General features: G+C 37.0%; 1 protein-coding gene across 1 annotated transcript; it reads left to right on the top strand.

Moving 5' to 3' along the window:
- The first annotated feature begins 17,780 nt into the window (after positions 1-17,780).
- Positions 17,781-18,782, top strand: LOC116111551. Its single transcript, XM_031397721.1, has one exon. It carries the CDS (start codon positions 17,781-17,783, stop codon positions 18,780-18,782), a length of 1,002 nt encoding a protein of 333 aa, XP_031253581.1.
- Positions 18,783-21,699: the final 2,917 nt, after the last annotated feature.

The following is a 21,699-nucleotide window of genomic DNA, read 5'->3' as shown; positions in this document are numbered from 1 at the left end:
AACACAATTTAGCCTTGTTTTTCTTTATTTGATCTTAATTTTTACCCTGATTATGAGCCTAAAACACAATCCTACCCATTTTATCTTTAAGAGACTTAATTGTTATTCAAGCTTAGTACAAATGGTGGTGAGGAAGTGTAGTTTTGCCACAACCCAGGTTTATGCGAAGAAATTGGTTGGGGGTTGTGGAGTGCTTGTAAGATCAATGGGGCTATGTGTATGTTTTCTACTTTCTTCTCATTGTTAAGTTAAAAAAAAAAAAAAAAAAAGAGAGAGAGAGAGAGAAAGAAAAGAAAAGTGGGCATTGGAAAGCATTATGAAGATTTGAAATTATGCAAATGGGTTTATATTACTGTCGAAAAGAAAAAAGAGAGAGAAAGAAAAGAAAAGTAGGCATTGGAAAGCATTATGAAGATTTGAAATTATGCAAATGGGTTTATATTACTGTCGAAAAGAAAAAGCTCGATTAAGGTTAGGGAGCTACTGAGTGAAAAAGGGAAGCGTTTTTGTATGATAGTAATAAGATGAATAAAAATTAAGTCTCTTAATTTGATTTTTGTTAATTTCCCCTTTCGTTCCTTCGTGAACTCATACTCTAACCTCACATTACAACCTTTACAAAGACCTATTGATCCAAGGTAATGTGAACTTCTACATTAGTGGAGAGTGGTTTGAAAAGTGAGCCTATGGAGTTTGATTCCATGATTCACATATAAGTCATAACTCGAATACTGAGATCGAAATTTTGTTCATGAATGTTATGCATAAAACCATCCGGGTTTGTAGACTAATGGTTTGTGGTTGTATGGATGTTCTAGGGTCTATAACGAAAATGGAATTGATGTTTGCATTGTTTGTGAGTTTAGGTGATTCTTAATTATTCTATTTGTTTTGTGTGTATGCTATTTTTTAGACACCTTTATGAATTGATCCAAGAATTTTTGTTAGTTTTTGTTCTTTTTATGTGTATCTTTTTTGGGAGTTTAGGTTAGGTTTAGTGTGGATGTTTGTGGGTATCATCGCTGGAAACCCTCATGAGACTACAACTCATCCAACTAGGGCCGCCTAGGGGTTTAAAGTTTTGTTATATACGCTAAATGCAATCGTGTCAATCTACGAAAGTGATTTAGGATAGTTTAGATATAGGTTTTAATTGGTTGTTTTATTTTAAAGCTTAGAGACTTATTTTATCGCTTAGTTTGCTAGGGACTAGCAAAAAGCTGGTTCGGGGTTGTGATAAGAGCTTGAAAGTATATATTTTGTTAGTGATTTAATTGGATTATTTTGGAAAAATGTGTTTAAATTGTGGAATTTGAATTAATTATTTCATAAATACCTTGTACGGGATCACGGGTGTATTTTGAGTATTTTCAAGTTCAAACCAATATTTGAAGGAAAAAAAATGATGTCGATGGAATTCATGACAAGTAGGAACAAACAGTGCAAGAATCGGAGTTGAAACGAGAAAGTTGTGACGCGTCGAAGATACAACGTAAAATCTGGAAATCCTTCAAGATGAGCATGCTTCGATGTTTCTATCATAACTTGAGCTGTAAAAATCAGAATTTGATGATTCTTATGGTGTTGGAAATCTTATTCAGACAGCTACAAAGTTTGTGTTGATGACTTTACCAAATTCTGAAGATCACGAACTCATGGGATAGAAAGAACGATCACCACAGCGACCATTTATTATCGCTGCAGAGATGGGTCACGGGCCTGTTTGGGTTATTACATTCTCCTAGTCCGAATCTGAATGGGTGAAGGCATTTAATTCTTTACTAAGCAACCCCCAAGCCCTAGCACTATAAATAAGAGTATTTAATTAGTTTTTAAGGAGAGGAGAGAAGGAGAAAGGACGACTACTATTTTGGAGATCGGAATTCTTGCAGTTCTCGTTTGCCAATTAGAGAAGTTTTTATATTTTTCTTTCTTGAAGTCATGTTATTGAATACAATGGTTGTTTTTATTACTGCAATTATGAGCTAAATCCTTTTTCTAGGGCTAAAGATGTAGCCCTATTTATGAATATGTGTTGACTTTATTGTTGTTAATTCTTATTGAGCATTAATTATAAGTTTTATTATTATGTGTAATGCTTTCAATTCTTAAGGATCCAAGGGTTGAATGATATCATGGGTTGGGTTGAGATCAAGAGATGAAACCTGATTTGTCTAAGGTAATAAAACCATAGATTGAGCGAACGCTAGAGATAGGTTACAGCGATTTATGAGGCTCTGGTAAATTCCATATAATGTAATGATCTCTTAACTACTAAATCCAACTTAGAGATATTTTGGGTTGTTTCTTAAGGGTTAATTCACTAACTGTTCGAGAGAAAGTTAGTGAAATATCAGGGAGTTTGGCCTTTAGAATGAGTTTAATTAGGTTAGCAATAATTGTCAATGCATAGGAATAAATTAGTGTGAAATCCGTGCCCTAGGTTTAGTCATATTGATCTGTTTACCGAAGTATTAATAAAATTCTGCTTTTGTTTAGTTTTTAGTTTGTTTTCTTTTTCATTAAATTCATTCTTAAAATTTTGTTTTATCAAATAGTAACAAAATAGACTAGTTTGGTACTTGGTAGGTAGTTTTCTTGGGATTCGACACTTATTTACTCAAGCTTTATTACTTGCGTGATTTTGTACACTTGCGAATATTGCGAATAGCCTGTCACCCACTCATCCTTTTTAATGGAAAAAAATAAAAAATGATGCTGAGAAAAATCTTACTAGAAGTAGTAGCATTTGAGGTGGATTGCATTCCAACTGTTGCTGATGTCTTTGCCTTTAGGAGGCTGGAATCTATAGGCACCCTTTCCTACTTGCTTTGTGATCTTGTAAGGTCCCTCCCAGGTTGGGCCGAATTTGCTAGAGTTGATCATCTTGGTGTTTTGGAAGACTTTGTGGAGGATCCAGTCGCCCTCTTTGATCATTGTCACTCTAACATTGCGATTATAGTGTCGAGCGGCCTGTTGTTGGTAGATCGTTGCATTTGTTGGCTTGTTCACAGAGTTCATCAACTATGTCTAGGTTGTGGAAAACAATTTGGTTGTTGGCTTCTTCATTTACCCATTAGAGTCTTGTTAAAGGAATTGATACTTTGGTTGGGATGACTGCCTCAAATCCGTATGTAAGAAAGAAAGAGGTTTCACTAGGAACGAGTGGGCTGTTGTTCGATAAGACTTTGACCCTTGGTAGTTCATATGCCCATGCGCCTTTAGCTTTCTAGAGGTGTTTCTTTAAGGTATGCATGATTGTTTTGTTGGATGATTTAGCGTAGCCGTTTGATTGGGGGCTGTGAGGGGTCAAGAAGCCGAGCTTGATTCCCCACATGTCATACAAGTCTCTGAAGCTTGACCTGATGAACTAAGACCCGTTGTCGGTAACTATTTCTTTTAGTATACCGAATTGATAGATGACATGTTTCGATATGAAAACTTTTACCTCTCTGTCTCTGACTTGGGCCAGCGCTTCAGCTTCAATCCACTTGGTAAAATAATCAATAACTGCTAACATGTAGACTTGTTACTCAGGTGCGGTTCAGAGTTTTCCAACTATATCCATCCCCCACTTCATGAATGGCCAAGGTATGAGGATATAATGGAGTCGCTCTAGCAGGAGGTGTAAGACATGAGCGAACCTTTGATAGCTGTCACATTTCTTTACATAGGATGTTGAGTCAAAGTGTATGGTGGGCTGCATCCCCAGCATGGTTTCCACACTCGCCTTCATGGAGTTCGACAAGGACATACTTAGCTTCCTCTAGAGTTATGCACTTGAGGTAAGGTCCAGAGAAGGACTTCTTTAGGAGTTGGCCCTCGTAGATGGTGAATCTTGTAACTTTGGCTCTCAGGTGGCATGCTTTATTTTTGTCAGCTGGGCGCTTATCTTTTTCTAAGTACCTGGTTTAGAGGTCATCCATGAATCTGTTGGTTCAACATCCATTACTTTTGTAGGCTCTTGAAGTGTGAGCGACTTGTTGGTTTAGGGTTCTTTCTAGTCGGCTGGCCATTGGAGGAACATGAGCGGGTTGGATGACTCGGAGGAGCTGATAAGAGTGTAATTTATATATTTTTGTTCCTTCCATATTATGTTTTTTGTCATGTTTTATGCCTATTTGAGTTGATTAGAGTGTATTTTGTGAGTTTGGCATAATCGGATAGACTTTAGGAAATAAGTGATAAAAGATTAGGAAATTCCAGAATTTTTGTTATTCTGACCAGTGCTTCGTTTTTCAGGTTTTTCATGGAGTTAGATTTCTCAATTGCAAAAGTGTTCTCCAGAGAAATTAAAGTAAACGAATCAAGATTTTCAAGAAGGTATTATGGCCAAGAATCTGAGTTCGTTTGGGTCTTCATTAGTTGTTGCAAAACTGGACCTGGAATCCTAGTCGCGGAAGGATTTCCTGGCTGAGTATTGAATCTTCAAACGGGCCTAACTAGAGCGTCAGTTATCGAAAGTGGGTGATTCAAAAGCCCAGATTCATCTAAACATCTGGGACTACAATTTTTATGAAGTGACTAAGCCCAGAAAAGATCTTTTACATTGCGAGAATCCTGGTGCAAGCTGGAGACAAATTCTGTTTTCCATATCTGATAAGATTTTGACAAATCTGGAAGTCTGTCTTCTAGGAAACGTCTAGGAAAGAAATTCCGTGATTCTTGGGGTAGAATTAAGGAAAACACTTGTTATTTATTGATGAGTTGTTAAGCTAAAAAGGGGGGAGAAGAGAACAGCAGTAGTTTTTAGTTTTTTCGGTTTTCTTTTACTTTCTACGTCAAGATGTGAGGCTGATCTTTCTTTTTCAGTTCAAGGGGATTTTGAAGCCTAAATTCATGTCATTGGTGTAACCTAACTTCAGTAACATTATTCTTAATCTCGTTTTTATTGGAATTGTTTATGTTATTCTGTTTTAATTGTTTATAATTTTCTGTTTGGGATGATTTAGTAATGGCCTGCTGAATTGTTTAATCGGAATTTTATCTGTTAGAATTAGGAATTGTGATCCGTAATTGTCCTTTTTCTATTCAATGGGTAACACGTGATGATAGATGATTATGGACAAGTTTTCATTCTGTCATCTTGAATAACATAACCTAAGTTAAATAATCCGAGCTTGTGTGATTGTTGCTTAGATTGATCTATTTTCCTAATTCTTAAGGCTGCCATTGAATTAAACTTAGAGAGCTTATTCTAGGTTGTTCGAGGGTTAGGATCTACTTGAAGAGCTTATTTCAGTAGTGACGATTAAGGGAGAATTCGGGTAACAGAGCTTGTTGTTTCCTAGGGTCAGTAGTTCCATAATAATGAGATAGAACAGTGTTACGGTTAGTTCATGTCCAATGCTTGTTTAGGTGGATCTTGAACCGAGAACTAATTGCTTTTAATCTGATATTTTCTACCATTGTTTGTTTTACTTTAGTTTGCCTTGATTACAAACCCCTTTTATTACTCTGTTGTGTTGTCCTGTTCACTGTTTAGGGTTTTATTGTGTTGTTTTCATTGTGACTATTGGCATAGAATATAGGATTTAATTGAATCATTCCCTGTGGGATCGACCCTTGCTCACCCTATATACAATTTAGTAGTTAGGTTAGTAAGGTTAATTAATTTGGTGCATTCAATAAGCTACCAGGAGCCTTGAAGAGCCGAGCCAAGGTTGGCAAGTGCATCAGCATGGGTGTTTTTAGTTCTTGGGACTTAGGTGATTGTGAATTCTTTGAAAGCCGACTGAAGCTCTTTGACCAGGTTCATATAGGTTGTCATTTTTTAGTCTCGAGCCTAGTAGGTGCTTTGCAACTGGTTGACTACGAGTTGGGAATCAGATTTTACCTCCAACTTTGTTACTCTGGTCTCCTTGGCAAGTGAGAGACCGGCTATCAAAGCTTCATATTTAGCTTCATTTTTTGTACACTTAAACCCACACCGAATGGCCTGCTGGATGATGTCTCTCTTTGGTGTGATCAGTACGATGCGTAACCCACTTCTGTTCACATTGCTTGATCCATCCACCGAGATAATCCACTTCAAATGTATCTCGCTAGTCATGCATAGTAACTCTCTCTCCGCCTGAATGGAAGTATTGGGAATGAAGTCTGCAATGAAATCTGCTAACACTTGAGACTTGATGGCGGTGCGTGGTTGGAAGGATACGTTGAATTCACTGAGTTCCACGGTCCATTGGGTGAGTCGAGTTGATAACTCTGGCTTATGAAATATCTTTTTGAGCAGGAAAGAGGTGAGGACGACTATGGAGTGGCACTGGAAATAGGGCTGGAGCTTCTTAGATGCATGGATGAGTGCAAGTGCCAGTTTCTCTAGTTGACTGTACCAGGTCTTAGCATCAAAGAGAGACTTATTGACATAGTATACTGGTAGCTGCTTCGTATTGTCTTCTCAAACTAGTATTGATGAGATGGCTGTCTCTGAGACTGCCAAGTAGGTGTAAAGCTTTTCTCCTATTAAAGTCTTGGAAATGAGTAGGGGAGATGTTAAGTACTTCTTTAGTTGCTGTAGGGCTTCTTTGCAGGCTAGGATCCACTCACACTTCTTGGATTTTCTAAGCGTGGTGAAGATGTGATGACACTTGTCAATGGACCGGGAGATGAAACGACTTAGGGCAGCCACTTGCCAAGTAAGGCGCTCGACGTCTTTGATGCATGTGGGTGATGGTATATTCAAGACCGTCCGGATTTGATCAGGATTGGCTCTATCTCGAGTTGAGTGACATGTATCCCAAAAATTTATTGGATGAGACCCCAAATGAACACTTGGCTGGATTGAGCTTCATGTTGTACTTTTTTAGGACAACGAAGGCCTAGTTGAGGTGGTCAAGGTGTTGCTCGGCTATGAGGGTGTAATAGCTTCTTTTCTACTAGTATACTTAGAAAATATACTATGAAAACATACATATTTATTGAATGAAAAGTAGATGGGCCCAAAATTGTCTCTTTACTTAGCATATAATTCTTTACATAATACAAAATAGCATATACAAAAGCTTTAGCAACTGTGGATAGTGGTACCATTTCTCTTCGCTTCTCGACGTCCATCCGAATGCTTCTCACCTATTTCTTACAAAACATGGAAAAATAACGGGATGAGCACAAAATTGCTCAATAAGTAAATCTTCTACTGTTCCATCCCCGTGACTTTCTCTTGAATTCTTTCCTTACTCTATTCTTTCTCTTCTTCATTCTCTCTTTGTTCTTTCTCTTTTCTTTCACTGCTTCTAGTTCTCACTATTCTTTCTTTCTTTTTGTTCTTTCTTTCTTATTCTCACTAACCATGATGGATTCATGGTAACATGCATGAATGAAATGCATATGCAATAATGCATTTTCTTTCTTCTTTTCTATTTCTTATTCTGTTTCTTTTCTTTTCTTTCTTTCTTTTTCTTTTTTTGCTTGTTCAAGCTCTTCTTTTCTTTTCTTTCCTGCTCAAGCTTTCTCATTCTTCCTTATTTTTATTTTTCTTCTCATTCTTTCTTATTCTTTGCCGATCAGACTCGGTTGATGCATGAATTTGGAACCCTGGCCGTGTGAGTGAGTACAATCCTTATCTACATGCACTCTTACGGACTGTACAAATTCTTTCTTCTTCTTAGGCCACTCAATTAAGGTTGTGTGCATGTAAGAAATTCTTCTTAGTATAGCCCTCATCCACATACACTCTTACAGGCCGTACAAAATCTTCTTCTTCTTAGGCCACTCAATTAAGGTGGCGTGTATGTGGGAATTTTTCTTCTTATCACCCACGGGTTCCCTATCACAACAACCTATTCTTTTCTCTTCTTTAGCACTTTTCTTTCTTTAATTCTTTAATGCTTTTCTTTCTTTCTCTTTATTCTTAAAGGTCTTTATTCTTTCTTTAAATTCTTATGCATATGCAAATATATGCATGCGGATGGCTCATGCTCATAATTCTTTCTTAAGTGCAAGCATGTAATGCAAATATGCAATGTTGCACAAAATTAAGTTTTCTTTTCTCATGCATATATTTCTCTTAGACATTTCATCAAACAACAAGCATGCATACTTAAATTCTACTTTAACTATAATTATCCTTCTTTCTTAAACCATCCATAATTGGAGTAAAACTCCCTTGAATCATCACAAATCCTGGCCAGGAAAATACACTTCAAATATTCTACTCAAATTCTTTCTAAATTCAACCAAGTTTCACTTGGTCACCATCATACCAACTCCACTTCTCAGGGCTTAAATCTACTCATCAAAAGCCATATACTTAGCAATAGCATCATTCTCAACAATCAATCTCAAACTCATAAGCATATACATGCATATCAAATCATTTGATTACTTAAATCTTAGCTTAGGTTGGATTTACTTACCTTATGCTTGAGTAGTTCCACGAAATGCTTAGGATCAAATCCTTACCAAAATCCAACCAAAAGCCCTTAATTTCCCCTTAGAAAATTGGTGAAGAGATGAGAGGAATGGAGAGTGGAAGTGGTGTATGGGGTGTAGAGAATGGGAGGGTTCGTAAGGCTAAACCCTTACTAGCTCACATAAATAAGCACTCTTTCCCATTTTGCCCTAACACTTTCTTAGAAATTCCATCGTTGCCCTTTAATTCTTTACAAATACAACCCCATCCCAATACATTCTCCATAAAATTTTCTTACATTTCACTCTCCACTTTTCCTGCTAATGAGGGGTAGAATGGTCACTTTCCCCTATGGAAAATTCCTCTAGAAACTTCACATGAAATTCAGCCAACTCTTCACCTCGGCGAAGATTTTTCTTCACCTCAGCTAAAAAATACAGAGCGTACGTCGCCGCGGTGAAGCTTATTCTTTGCCTCGACGAAGTCTGTAATTCTCTACTTCGCCAAGTCTTCACCAAATTCAGGGCAACCACACTACAATATCACCCTACCAACTTAACTAAGGGCTAACCAACAACATTTAAAGGCAAGTAAACATGAATAAGCTAAGTACCTCAAAGTGGGCATTACAGAGGGATTTGACGAGCATGTCGTCAATACATACTTCCATGGTATCTCTCAGGTGTTCAACGAACATTTTGTTAACCCAAGATGACGTTATAGGGGGAAGGGTAGTCGAGCACCAAGAATATGGTTTGTCGGTTTACTCTACTAGCATTAATGAGTAATGCAATTTCACTAATAGTGTACTTCTGTTTGGAACTAAACCCAATCAGGATGGTTGGGCGCTTGTTGAGATTCGACTCATCTAGTCCTATAGTTTTCACAACTTTCAAGAAGATGATATTGGCCGAGGATCCCCTATCTACAAACACTCTTTTGACTAGGATGTTGGCCATTTGGAGGGAAATGACTAAGGCATCATGGTATAGGGCGGCTAAGGTGGTTGGCTCGTCATCCTCAAATTGGATGACCTGCTTAGTAAGTGCTTGGGAGGGTGGATGGGTAGAGCGGACTTCTAGGTGATGGCTTGCTCGGGCATGCCACCTGGCTGAGGAGTAAATAACTGATAATCCTAGGATTATACTATTTTATCTAGGCTTTTTGGCCGGATTTTGGATACTTCTTATGTCATTTTTGCCTGAATTACAACTTAATTTCATATGTTTTATGTTTCAAGCCGAAACATGCACTTTGAGCAAATAAAGAGCGGAATTGAGTTTTTTGACCCAGAAGCAAGTGAATCTTAGAATTCAGGGAAGTTCTGAAGTGGATTTGAAACACTATGAAGCTTGTTCCTGTTGGAGAGCACCAAAGATTGAAGATTCAAGTAAGGAAGCAAGTGGAGGGCAATTCCGTAATTTTAGAATTGTTCAGAATAGTTTGCCACGGTGAAGTTCATTCTTCGCCGCGATGATAAGCTCTTGGGAATTCATTGTCGTGGTGAAGTCTGCAAGTTCTAGTTTTTATTAAAATGCACAGTTTTGTTTTAGGTGAGTTTTAGGTTTTTGGACCAACTATATAAGAAAAACTTAGCCATTTTATTAGGAGTTCGACATTTTTGGGAGAAAAGGAGAAAGATTGGAGATTAACTCTTGGGATTTATCAAATAGGGAAGATTTTTGTTCTCTTTTCTTGATTCCAATATGTTGAATGCTTTGTTTACTGTTTTTATTTCTATTTGTATTAATTTCAGTATGAACTAACTCACTTTGGGTTAGGGTTTTGATGTAATTAGGATTTTTATGTTTAATCATTAGATTATTGTTGCTTTTACATTCTATTGCATGGATTGTGTGATTGTTCTTGTTTTTATTGAATTTATTTGTTGAACATGATGAGATTGAGAAATGAATCATGTATGAGCTTCTTAGGGTAATCGCCATTGTTGTATTGAACGCTAGAGATAGGTTTGAGAATCAATGAAATCAATTTAGGATTCCATTAGCTTAATGAACTTGGATCTATTAATCTTCAATTTGTTGGGTGCGGAGGCTTAATAGGGAAAAGTAGGAAAACATAACCTACGAAGGTATGTTTTACACAGTAGGGAGTCCGATTTATAATCCGTGCATGCGAGTGTAGAAGTAGCATAATTCGTAGATTATTTCATTAAATCCTAGTGAAGTCAAAACCCTAACCGTTTGCTTTAATTGATATTTTCTCGTGAATTAGTTTTACTATCATTAATTAGCCTTTTAAGTACGTAGTAAATTTTGTTTTCACTTTAGCTTAAATTCATCCCGCAAATCCAAACATTTTTCGTTTTCTCCAACTTGTCAAACAATTAGGAAAATCAGTGCTTAACAAACAATCCTTGTGGGAACGATACTTTAATTATCACTTTATTACTTTTTGCGACTAGTGCATTTGCTACACATTGCATGTTGTAATTACAACGCATCAATAACCCCACTGACTTTTGAACCACCAGAGATGATGGTGCAAAATCCCTTTGGTGTAGGTTCTCGAGGAGGAGGAGACAGTTCTTTCTTGTTTCTCTGGCTGACTGTATTCTTTCCCTTGTTTGTCAATAAATCTCAGAGGTGTCCCTTCTTTAATAGAGCTACTACCTCTAATATTTGGGTGATGCAATCGGTGGTGTTGTGACCATAGTGTAAGTAATTGATCTACCATATGCAGCAGAAAACAAAAATTCAATCGGTAAATCAATTACCTTTCTTTGCCTAGATCTGAGTATAGATTATACCGTTTACATGTTTATAAACAAAAATCTGTATAAAGTAAATCCATTCAAGGATTATAATACTTACGTATGTTTGGAGGCTCCTTTGAATGTCTCTGATTTTGGATAGGAACACTGTTCACGGTTACTGTTCACTATCTACTGTTCACGTGATTTTTCACCAATCGATCCAAAGTAGGATCACACTCACGGAAGTCCACACAAAGATAATTCGAAGAACCCTTGATTATTTTGCTAGAACAATCAAGGGTTTCAAGAATCAAGAAAGAAGAACAAGAAAAGTTTTCTTCTTGAGAGAGAGAGAGAGAGAGAGAGAGAGAGAGGGTGGCTAGGGTTTTTTAATTGAATGAATAATTCCTCTATGTTTTAATTTTAAGTTGCATTTATATAGTGCAATAATTAAAACCCCATTCCACTTCGGAATAGCCGTGGGCTCCAACCCCAGTTTACCCTTGCAACCAAACACACCCTTTATGGTATTTTAAGTAATTAATTATTATTATAATTAAAATCAATTAATATATATTAATATTTAATTAATAATAATAATTCATTTAAATATATACATAGATATATTTAAATATAATCTCACAAATTTAATTTAATATTAAAATTAAATACAGGCAACAACCTCAGCAAATTTAATTGCACTGTGAGATTACCAAAATACCCTTTCTTTCTGAAAGACAAAAATACCCTTCTCACAAATTGATTCTTAAATTATCTTCTAAGTGTGTGACCCGTAGGCTCCTTATCATATCGACAATAAGATGTATCGCGATTAACGCCAATTAATTGTCTCACTACACACAGACCAAGATTGGCCTTAGCAAGGCATCATGGCCACCCAATAGATTCAGATTTAGCAAAACCGCAGCCTGTCAATGATATGGTTACCGTGCAATCAAATCCTTTCATCAACTGTTATCTCATCAAGACTGAGATACAGAAATAGTGTCAACCTCATATATCCTCGACATGTTTGTATTCAGTTACTAGACCAATGACAGGAATATTAAATTGGATTGAGCATCAATTCAATCCCATTATGACCACAGATTTAGTGTCATTGTCATTTACTAATTACCCAGTGAGATAACTTCTCCCTTACCCAAGAGTGATGAATCCTTTGTCGATCCACCATAGTCTCGATCCACTTCTCAATGTAGCCAATCACTACTGTATTGATAGCTCTGAATAGAACTACGTTGGGCTAGTGTCAAACTACACCAATTGGTGCCCTAGAGCCAATCAATTATTGTAAAATTGACTCTTTGTAATAATGTTTATCAATCAATACAAGACAATTTTCTTCTATATCATGTAAATCATAATTGCGTGTATTGATATATGTCCTTAGGATGGTAGAACTGTGACGAGGGTATCAAGTGTTTCGAATCTTGATAGTGAGAACCCTATGATCACATATGGTGGCCATTCTAGAAATGTCCGTAACACCAGTATTATTCTGACCAAGGACACAGATAATACGGTAAGGCTATCATAGTGTTGAACGACCCTGTCGAAAGATAGTGATTGATCTCACTTGTCAAGGTTGTTTGCTGACAACCTGTTGCGACACATGATGCTTCCTGTAGGTAAGTCCACTAGATAGACCCACCAGAGAATTCCATATAAATGGTAACCCTAGTGTCTATGGAATAAATCCTCTAACGAATGGTGGTGCATGTGATCCTTAGACTTGAGATCATCGGAGCGCCTTATGCATCGATTGGTGTAGTTTGACACTAGCCTAACGTAGTTCTATTCAGAGCTATCAATACGGTAGTGATTGGCTGCATTGAGAAGTGTATCAAGACTATGGTGGATCAATAAAGGATTCATCACTCCCTGGTACGGGAGAAGTTACCTCACGGCGCAATTCAGTAAATGGCAATGACACTAAAGCTGTGGTCATAATGGGATTGAGTTGTTGCTCAATCCAATTTATTATTCTGGTCATTGGTCCAATAACTGAATACAAAGATATCGAAGATAACTAAAGTTGACACTATTTTTGTACCTGAGCCTTGATGAGATAACAGATGATGAAAGGATCGGTTTGCACGGTAACCATATCATTGATAGGCAAACTGTTTCGCTAAATCCGAATCTATCGAGTGGCCATGATGCCTTGCTAGGGGCCAATCTTGGTCTGTGATTAGTGAGACGGTTGATTGGTGTCAATCGCGAGACTACTCACTGCCGATATGATGAGGAGCCTTTGAGTCACACACATAGAAGACAAATTAAGGATGAATTAGGGAGAAATGGTATTTTCGTCATTTGTGATGAAAGAGTATTTTCATCATTTATGATGGAAAGGATATTTTCGTCTTTTGAGATGAAATGGCATTTTGGTAATCTTATAGTGCAATTAAATTTGCTGAGGTCGTTGCCTATATTTAATTTCATATTGAAATTAAAATTAGTGAGATTATGTATTTAAATATATTCATATATTTAAATATTATATACATTATTTAATATTAATATTAGTGAAGATAATATATATATGAAATATGAAATTCATATTTGAATTTAAATATATATTCAATATTAATAGTTGTTGATATTAATAAAGATAATATATGAATATGAAAATCATATTTGAATTTGAATAAGATGCCATGCGGATTATTACCTTGTTTGGTAATGAGGATTTACTATTCTAGTCATGGAATAAATTTATTCCTAACTAGATTAGGGTTTTAATTTTTGTTACATATAAAAGGGAACTTAAAATTAAAATAAAATGGGAGAACACACTAATTAAATCCAAGCCACTCACCTCACTCTCTCTCACGTTTTTCACTTGGTGGAGACGAGAATTTTTCTTGAAGAAAAATTCTACAACCTTTTGCTTGTGTGTCTTACTAGCACTTGAGACCGCAAGTCAATCACTATCTGTCTTCTTGTGGATACCGAGAGTTCACTCTTATCTTAGAGTATGAGTAATTTGTATCGATTGAAGGGGCCTCCAAACGCTGGTATGAAATCTGGAAATTTTATATTCAACATCATTTGATATGTAAATAATGTAAATCGGGTAAAAGGTTCTTGGGTTCAATATTGTTGTTGGGGATTTTTTTTTTTTTTTGCTACGTAAACCCCATCAGTGAGTAACAGTGGTATCAGTGTCTTCCTTATACCTTTTACGTTGTTATTCAATGTTTGGTTGAATTGATTTCGATATGTATCGATTATGTTATTGCATGATGTGTAAAAACTAATTTTTTTTTGTGTTAAAACTCTGCTGTGGTTGACGTGCTGCAAATCTGTTTTTTTTTTTTCTTTTTTTGGCATTTGTTTTTTTGGGGGATCGAAATCAAATAAAACTTGATTCCGATCTGAGGAGGATGCTGCCTTGTAGGGTGGCATGTTGCTGCTGTGTGCTGCCATGGTAGCACGGTAGCAACGAGACGCAGTTTGTGCGCTGCTGCTTCACAGATTACATGCTGCTGTTGCACGCTACCGCACGGGGAGGAGTGCTGGACACATGCTCCAGCATGTGGCCTTGGGCTGTGCCACCACAAACGGCACAACAACAGCCTTGTGCGACTACACCAAGGCTACTGCCGCATGCAACAGTGGTGCATGCAAATGCGCCGCTACTATCCTCTTGATTGGCTGTTGTTTTGGGGCTACCTCATGGAGGCTAAGTGCTCCCTTGGCCTCGGTTGACACTTGGTTTTTCAGCTAAGGGCCTGATCTGGTGTGCGTTAAAACGTGCACCAAATCTGGATTTTTTTGGGCAGCCCACGTAAAGATGCAATAGGCTGAATTTTGGGCCGTGATTGCATTGTTGTGTGATATTTTTAATCTATAATTTTCTTAAAAATGTTGATGCATGTTAGAAACATTCTAGAGGCCCAATTGAGTGAGGCCCGATAATAAGGGACTAAAATGAAATTTTTAAAACTTATTGGACTTAAACACAACACTGCCAAAATTCAAGGGGTAACATAATTTATCAACCTAATCAAAATTAAATTTTGATTGTTTATGCATGATTCTTGTTTGTGAATATGCATGGTGCTTGGTGCATAAGCCTACGAACCTAGTTTAATTGTTTTGGGTTATGTAATTTAAAATAGGGCCTGCGTGCCCTGCCTTTCTCTAAACCTCCAGTGTAACTTCTTTCTGTCATCTCACTCCCCTCGAATGTAACTCAAGGTTTCTTTTCAATAATGGAAAATGTAATTTTATTTTTGAAAGTTGTGTAATGTTTGAGAAGAAGAAGCGATGAAAGGGAAGGAGGCAAAATTACTTGAAGAATCCATTTCCTTTTAAACCTAGGTTGACCTAGCAATTCCTCTTGACTTAAGCAAATCGGTTTTAGTTAAGGCTATGTACCAAAACATTTATTTTACGCTTAGTATGCATGCTAAGGGTGTATGTTATGACTACAACATGCTAAGAAAGATAAAATTGGTGAGACATAAAATAAAAAAACCCCTCAACTAAAGTATATTAAGTCAAAATTGAGTCTTCCATCATCATGTCTTTAATCAAACCACTGTTCATTTGAACCTTGTTCACCAGAGCAAAGGGTATACTTCTACCATATCAAAATAATAATAAAAATTATATTGATTTTACTTTTATGTATTGTAGATTCATTTAAAAATGAGCAATATCAACCTACGATCAATAATCAAGAAAGAAAACAGGCTTGATGGATTTAATTTCTCGGACTGGTATCGAAATTTTAGATTGTACTGAAGTCCAAAAAGAAATTTTATATCCTTGACGAGCCTTATTTGGCTGAGCTGATCCTGATGCAACTCAAGAAGTAAAGGAAACTTACCAAAGGTTCCTTGATGATGCTGATACTGTTCAATGCCTTATGTTATCATCGATAACACCTGAGCTGCAAAAGCAGCATGAGACTATGGACGTTGTTGCCATAATTCTACACCTTAAGGAGCTTTTCGAAGGAAACGCTCTACATGAGAGGTACAAGGTGTCAAGTGCGTTGTTTAGAAGTCGTATGACTAAGGAAGCCCAAATTGGTCCTTATGTGCTCAAGATGATTGGGTACATAGAGAGGCTTGAGACTTTGGGATTTGGGTTGGATGCAGAATTACAAATGGATTTACTTCTGCAATCCTTACTTGATTCTTTTGCACCACTCATTATGAATTTCAATATGAACATGACAGTGAAATCCTTGTCAGAGCTTCTAAACATGCTAAAGACTGTAGAACAGGACATGAAAAAAGTCCAAGCCTGTTTTACTGGTTATTGCCAGTAAAGGAAAGGTTAAGGGCAAGGGAAAGGCCAATCCCAAGCCCAAAAGACAGGATGGTCTCAAGCCTGAGGGCGGCATTGGAAAAGGTGGGAAGGTAGTCTACTTTTATTGTGGCAAGCCTGGCCACTAAAAGAAACATTGCAAGGCTTTCCTCGCAAACAAGAAGAAGTCAGACGCTTTGACTTCATGTATGTACACGATTAAGATTAATTTCTCTCTTTCAACATCTTAGGTCATAGACATAGGGTGTGGTACTCACATTTGTACTGATGCGTAGGGACTAAGGCAAAGTAGATTGCTCGCCATGGGAGAAGTGGACCTACGAGTTGGAAATTGAGCACGTGTGGCTGCATTAGTTGTAGGGACTTATTGTTTATCTTTGCCTATGGGCCTATTATTGGAACTCAAAGATTTTTATTTTGTACCTGCAATTTCTAGAAACATTATTTCAATATCCGCTTTGGATAATATAAGATATCATTTTGAGATTTCTAATGGATTGTTGTCCTTTAGTTTGAATGGTATTCTATTTGGAATTGCAAGGTTATATAATTGATTATATGTTCTTGATTTAAACAATAAGAATATTCTCAATGTTGAAACTAAGAAAGTTAAACACAACAATCAAAACCATACATACATCTGGCATTGTAGATTGGGTCATGTTAATCAAACATGCATTGCAAAACTTCAAAGGGATGGAGTTTTTGACCCTTTTGACTTCTTGTCATTTGAGGTAAGCGAGTCATGCCTTTTAGGCAGTCACCTTTCACAGGACAAAGTGAAAGGGCTACTGAATTGTTAGGAATCATCCATAGTGATATATGTGGTCCACTAATAGTTGAAGAGTTGATAAAACTCCTATAGAAGCAAGGAACTTAATTGCAACCACGGCGGCAAACTTTCAACAATTTGGTACTCAATCCGATCCACCACCAAAGAAGGTAAATGAAGTGGGGATATCCAATAATCTTGAGCAACAATTGAATAATTTGACTACACTTATGCAACAAATTGCAATTGGACAAGTGAAGACATGTGGAATTTACTCCAATGTGGGACATCCTACCGATATGTGTCCTACCCTTCAAGAGACAAATGCAGAACAAGTAAATGCCATGGGAGGATACCAAGGACAACAAAGGCAAAGGTATGATCCATTTTCCAATACCTATAATCCAGGATGAAGGGATCACCCGAATCTTAGCTATGGAGGAAATCAACAAGCTACTATCACTAATAATCCACTTGGTTTCCCTTACCTACAAGCTCCACAACCGTACCAAGCAAGACCCCAAAATGTTTCCCAACCTCAAGGTAAGTCTTTGGAGGACTTGGTAAACTCATTAGCAACTAGCTCTCTTCAATTTCAGCAAGAGAATCTCAAGTTCCAACAAGAAACAAAAATGTCAATCAAGAATTTGGAAAGCCAAGTTAGTCAATTGGCTACTACTCTTGGAAGATTAGAGGCGCATGGGTCCAGAAAGCTTCCTTCCCAACCTTTGGTTAACCCTAGGGAGAATGCTAGTGCCATTACTTTGAGAAGTGGTAGACAACTTGAGAAGACTCACAAGAAGCCAATTGATGAGAAAGAAGTTGGAGATGAGTTGATTCAAGGTAGAACAAAACAGCCCAAAAGTGTAGAAAGTTCGCCAACCGATTCTTCCAATGCAAAACATCCACCTAAGGTACAATCTAAAGTTCCTATTAATACTTACGAACCTCCTTTGCCTTTTCCTAGCAGGTTTGCCACATCAAAGAAGGAGGAACATGAACAAGAAATTTTGGACACTTTTAGAAAAGTACATGTCAACATTCCTTTGTTGGATGTAATAAACCAAGTGCCACGTTATGCAAAATTTCTAAAAGAACTGTGCACCAACAAGAGAAAGCTTAAGGGAAACGAGGTGGTGAGCGTGGGAGAAAATGTCTCAGTGGTTTTACAAAGGAAGCTTCCAACAAAGTGCAAAGATCCGGGTAGTTTCACCATACCATGCGTCATAGGCAACACAAGGTTTGAGAAAGCAATGTTAGACTTAGGTGCTTCTATTAATGTCATGCCTTACTCAATTTATCTTGATTTAAATCTTGGTACTCTTAAAGAGATCAACGTAGTTATTCAACTCGCTGATCGATCTAAGGTCTATCCAAAGGCAGTTGTGAAAGATGTTTTGGTGCAGGTAAACGAGCTTGTTTTTCCAGTGGATTTCTTCATGCTTGACATGAAAGATGAAACAACTGTGAAAACCACGCCATTGCTTTTGGGGAGACTATTCATGAAAACAGCCTATACGAAAATAGATGTGCATAATAGGAAGTTGACAATGGAGTTTGATGGGGAAGTCATTCAATTTAACATCTTTGATGCAATGAGGTATCCTAATGATGACATGATTGCTTTCCATTGATGTACTTGACTCTTTAATGCAACAAATGTTCAAGCTTAAGGGTAAAGATCCATTGGAAGTGGCAATATGGAATGGGTCGTTAACCGAGGAACCTCAAAGTTTTAATGAAGACTGATAATCCGAGAATTATACTATTTTTATTAGGCTTTTTGGCCGGATTTTAGATACTTCTTAGTTCATTTTTGCCTGAATTAATTGTTAATTCTCTGCATTTTGTGTTTCAGGCCAAAATGGACATTTTGAGTAAATAATGAGCGAATTGGAGTTTCTGGACCCATAAGTGAGCGGATCTCGGAATTTGGAAGAGTTTTGAAGCAGATGGAAGCACTATGAAGCTTGTTCCCATGGGAAAGCATTGGAGATTGAAGATTCAAGCAAAGAAACAAGCTAAAGGCAATTCTGTAAATTCAGAATTTTTCATGAAGGTTCGTCGCGGTGAAGGAAGTTAGCAACGGGATTCCAACTTACCTCGTCGCCGCGGCGAAAGTCTTCCTTTGCTGTGGCGAAGTCTGCGAATTTCAGATTTTTTCAAAACGCACAGTTTCATTTTTAGGAAGGTTTTAGGTTTTTAGGGTGACGTATAAAAGAAACACTTTGCCATTTTTGTAGGGAGAGACGTTTTTGCTTTGTTTTAGAGTTTTCTTTGAACATTACTTAGATTTATGTTGAGAAATAGAGAAGATTGGAGATTTTAACCTTGGAGATTCTTCAACTAGGGGAGATATCTTTTCTTTCTCTTTATTTCAATATGCTTATTATTTTATTTACTGTTTTCTTTGCTGTTTATGTTAAATTAGTTATGAACTAACCCTTTTTGGGTTAGGGTTTTGATGAACTTCGGATTTTTATGGATTAATGAATTGATTACTGTTATTTCCATCCTCTATTGCATAGATTGTGTGGTTATTCTGTTTTTATGGAATTTATTTGATGAACATGATGAGATTGAGAAATGAATCATGTTGAGCTTCTTGGGTAATCACCGTTGTAGTATTAAATGCTAGAGATAGATTTAAGAACCAATGAAATCAACCTAGGGTTCTATTAGCTTAATGAACTTGATTCTATTATTCTTCAATTTGTTGGGTGCAGAAGTAATAGAGAAAAGTAGGAATTCATAGCCTGAGAAGGTATGTTTGATAATTTAGAGAATTCGATTTACAATCCGTGCATGTGGGTGTGAAATTAGCATAATCCATTGAATCCATCCATAGAGTCTGAATAAAGTCAAAACCCTAACCGTTTGTTAGATTGATATTATCCTTGTGTTTGATTTCTTTCTTTCAATATTCAGTTTTTAATACTTAGAGGTTTTGTTTTTAGTTTAATTTTAATTCTCCCATTAATCCAAACAATTGTGGTTGCTCCAACTTGAGAAACACTTAGGAAAGTTAGTGCTTAACAAATCAATCCTTGTGGGAACGATACTCACTCATCACTTTATTACTTTGTGCGACTAGTGCACTTGCTATTTATGTATGTTGTAGTAAATACGCATCAAAGACGTAGAGTTGGGAGAAGAGCTAAATGAAACTATAGCAATGTTGGATGAGCTTCCAAAGAAAAATCCAAGGTATGAAATCTCCTATATTTCTCTTCCCATATCTAATGAGAAACTTTTACCTTCCATTGTGTAGGCCCTTACCTTGAAGCTTAAGCCTTTACTAAGTCATCTCAAGTATTTATACTTAGGAGAAGGAGACACATTGCCCGTGATTGTAGCGACTAACCTTTCAAAGGTGCAAGAAGAGAAACTTGTTCATGTGTTGAGAGAGTACAAAACGACAATTGGTTGGACGATTGCTAACATTAAAGGAATAAGTCATTCCATGTGCATGCACCGCATATTATTAGAGGAAGGATCGAAGCCTACAAGAGAAGCGCAAAGACAGTTGAATCCACCAATGATGGAAGTAGTGAAGAAGGAAATAATCAAGTTGTTAGATGTTGGTGTGATCTACCCAATTTCGGATAGTAAATGGGTTAGTCCGGTCCAAGTAGTTCCTAGGAAATCCAAAATAACCATGGTAAAGAATGCAGATAATGACTTAGTTCCCACTCGCATTCAAACGGGATGGCAAGTGTGCACAGACTACTGCAAGCTCAATGCCACAACGCGCAAAGATCATTTTCCTCTTCCATTTACCAATCAAATGCTTGAATGTTTAGCGGGCCATTCTCACTATTGTTTTCTTGATGGATTTTCAGGTTATAATCAAATTGTGATTGTACCAGAAGATCAAGAGAAGACGACGTTTACATGCCCCTTTGGCACTTTTGCTTATCAACGCATGCCATTTGGCCTTTGTAATGCACCATGCACCTTTCAAAGGTGCATGGTAAGTATTTTCTCCGATTACATAGAGAACATTATAGAGGTATTTATGGATGATTTTAGTGTCTATGGGAACTCATTTGATAATTGTTTGGGTAATTTGACATTAGTTCTTAAAAGATGCATAGAAACTAATCTCGTTTTAAATTGGAAAAAATGACATTTAATGGAAAATCAAGGGATAGTTTAAGGGAATATTATCTCATCTAGGGGGATTGAAGTTGATAAAGCTAAAATAGATCTTGTACGTTCCTTACCACCTCCCACTTGTGTGAGAGAGGTACGTTCTGTTCTTGGACATGCAGGATTTTGTAGGAGATTTATCAAGGATTTCTCCAAGATCGCAAGGCCCTTATGCTGTTTGTTACAAAAAGAGGTAGCGTTTGAGTTCAATGAAAAGTGTATAAAGGCGTTTAAGAAACTAAAAAAACTCCTAACCACAACCTCAATTATTCAGCCACCCGATTGGAGTCTTCCACTCGAGTTGATGTGCGACGTAAGTGATTATGCCATTGGAGCCGTGTTCTGACAACGAGCTGGAAAGTTACCACATGCCATTTATTATGCTTCAAGATCATCGAA

Source organism: Pistacia vera, unplaced genomic scaffold (assembly GCF_008641045.1).
Source record: "Pistacia vera cultivar Batoury unplaced genomic scaffold, PisVer_v2 Contig644, whole genome shotgun sequence".
Taxonomy (NCBI): domain Eukaryota; kingdom Viridiplantae; phylum Streptophyta; class Magnoliopsida; order Sapindales; family Anacardiaceae; genus Pistacia; species Pistacia vera.
This window is presented reverse-complemented; position numbering and strand designations above follow the sequence as displayed.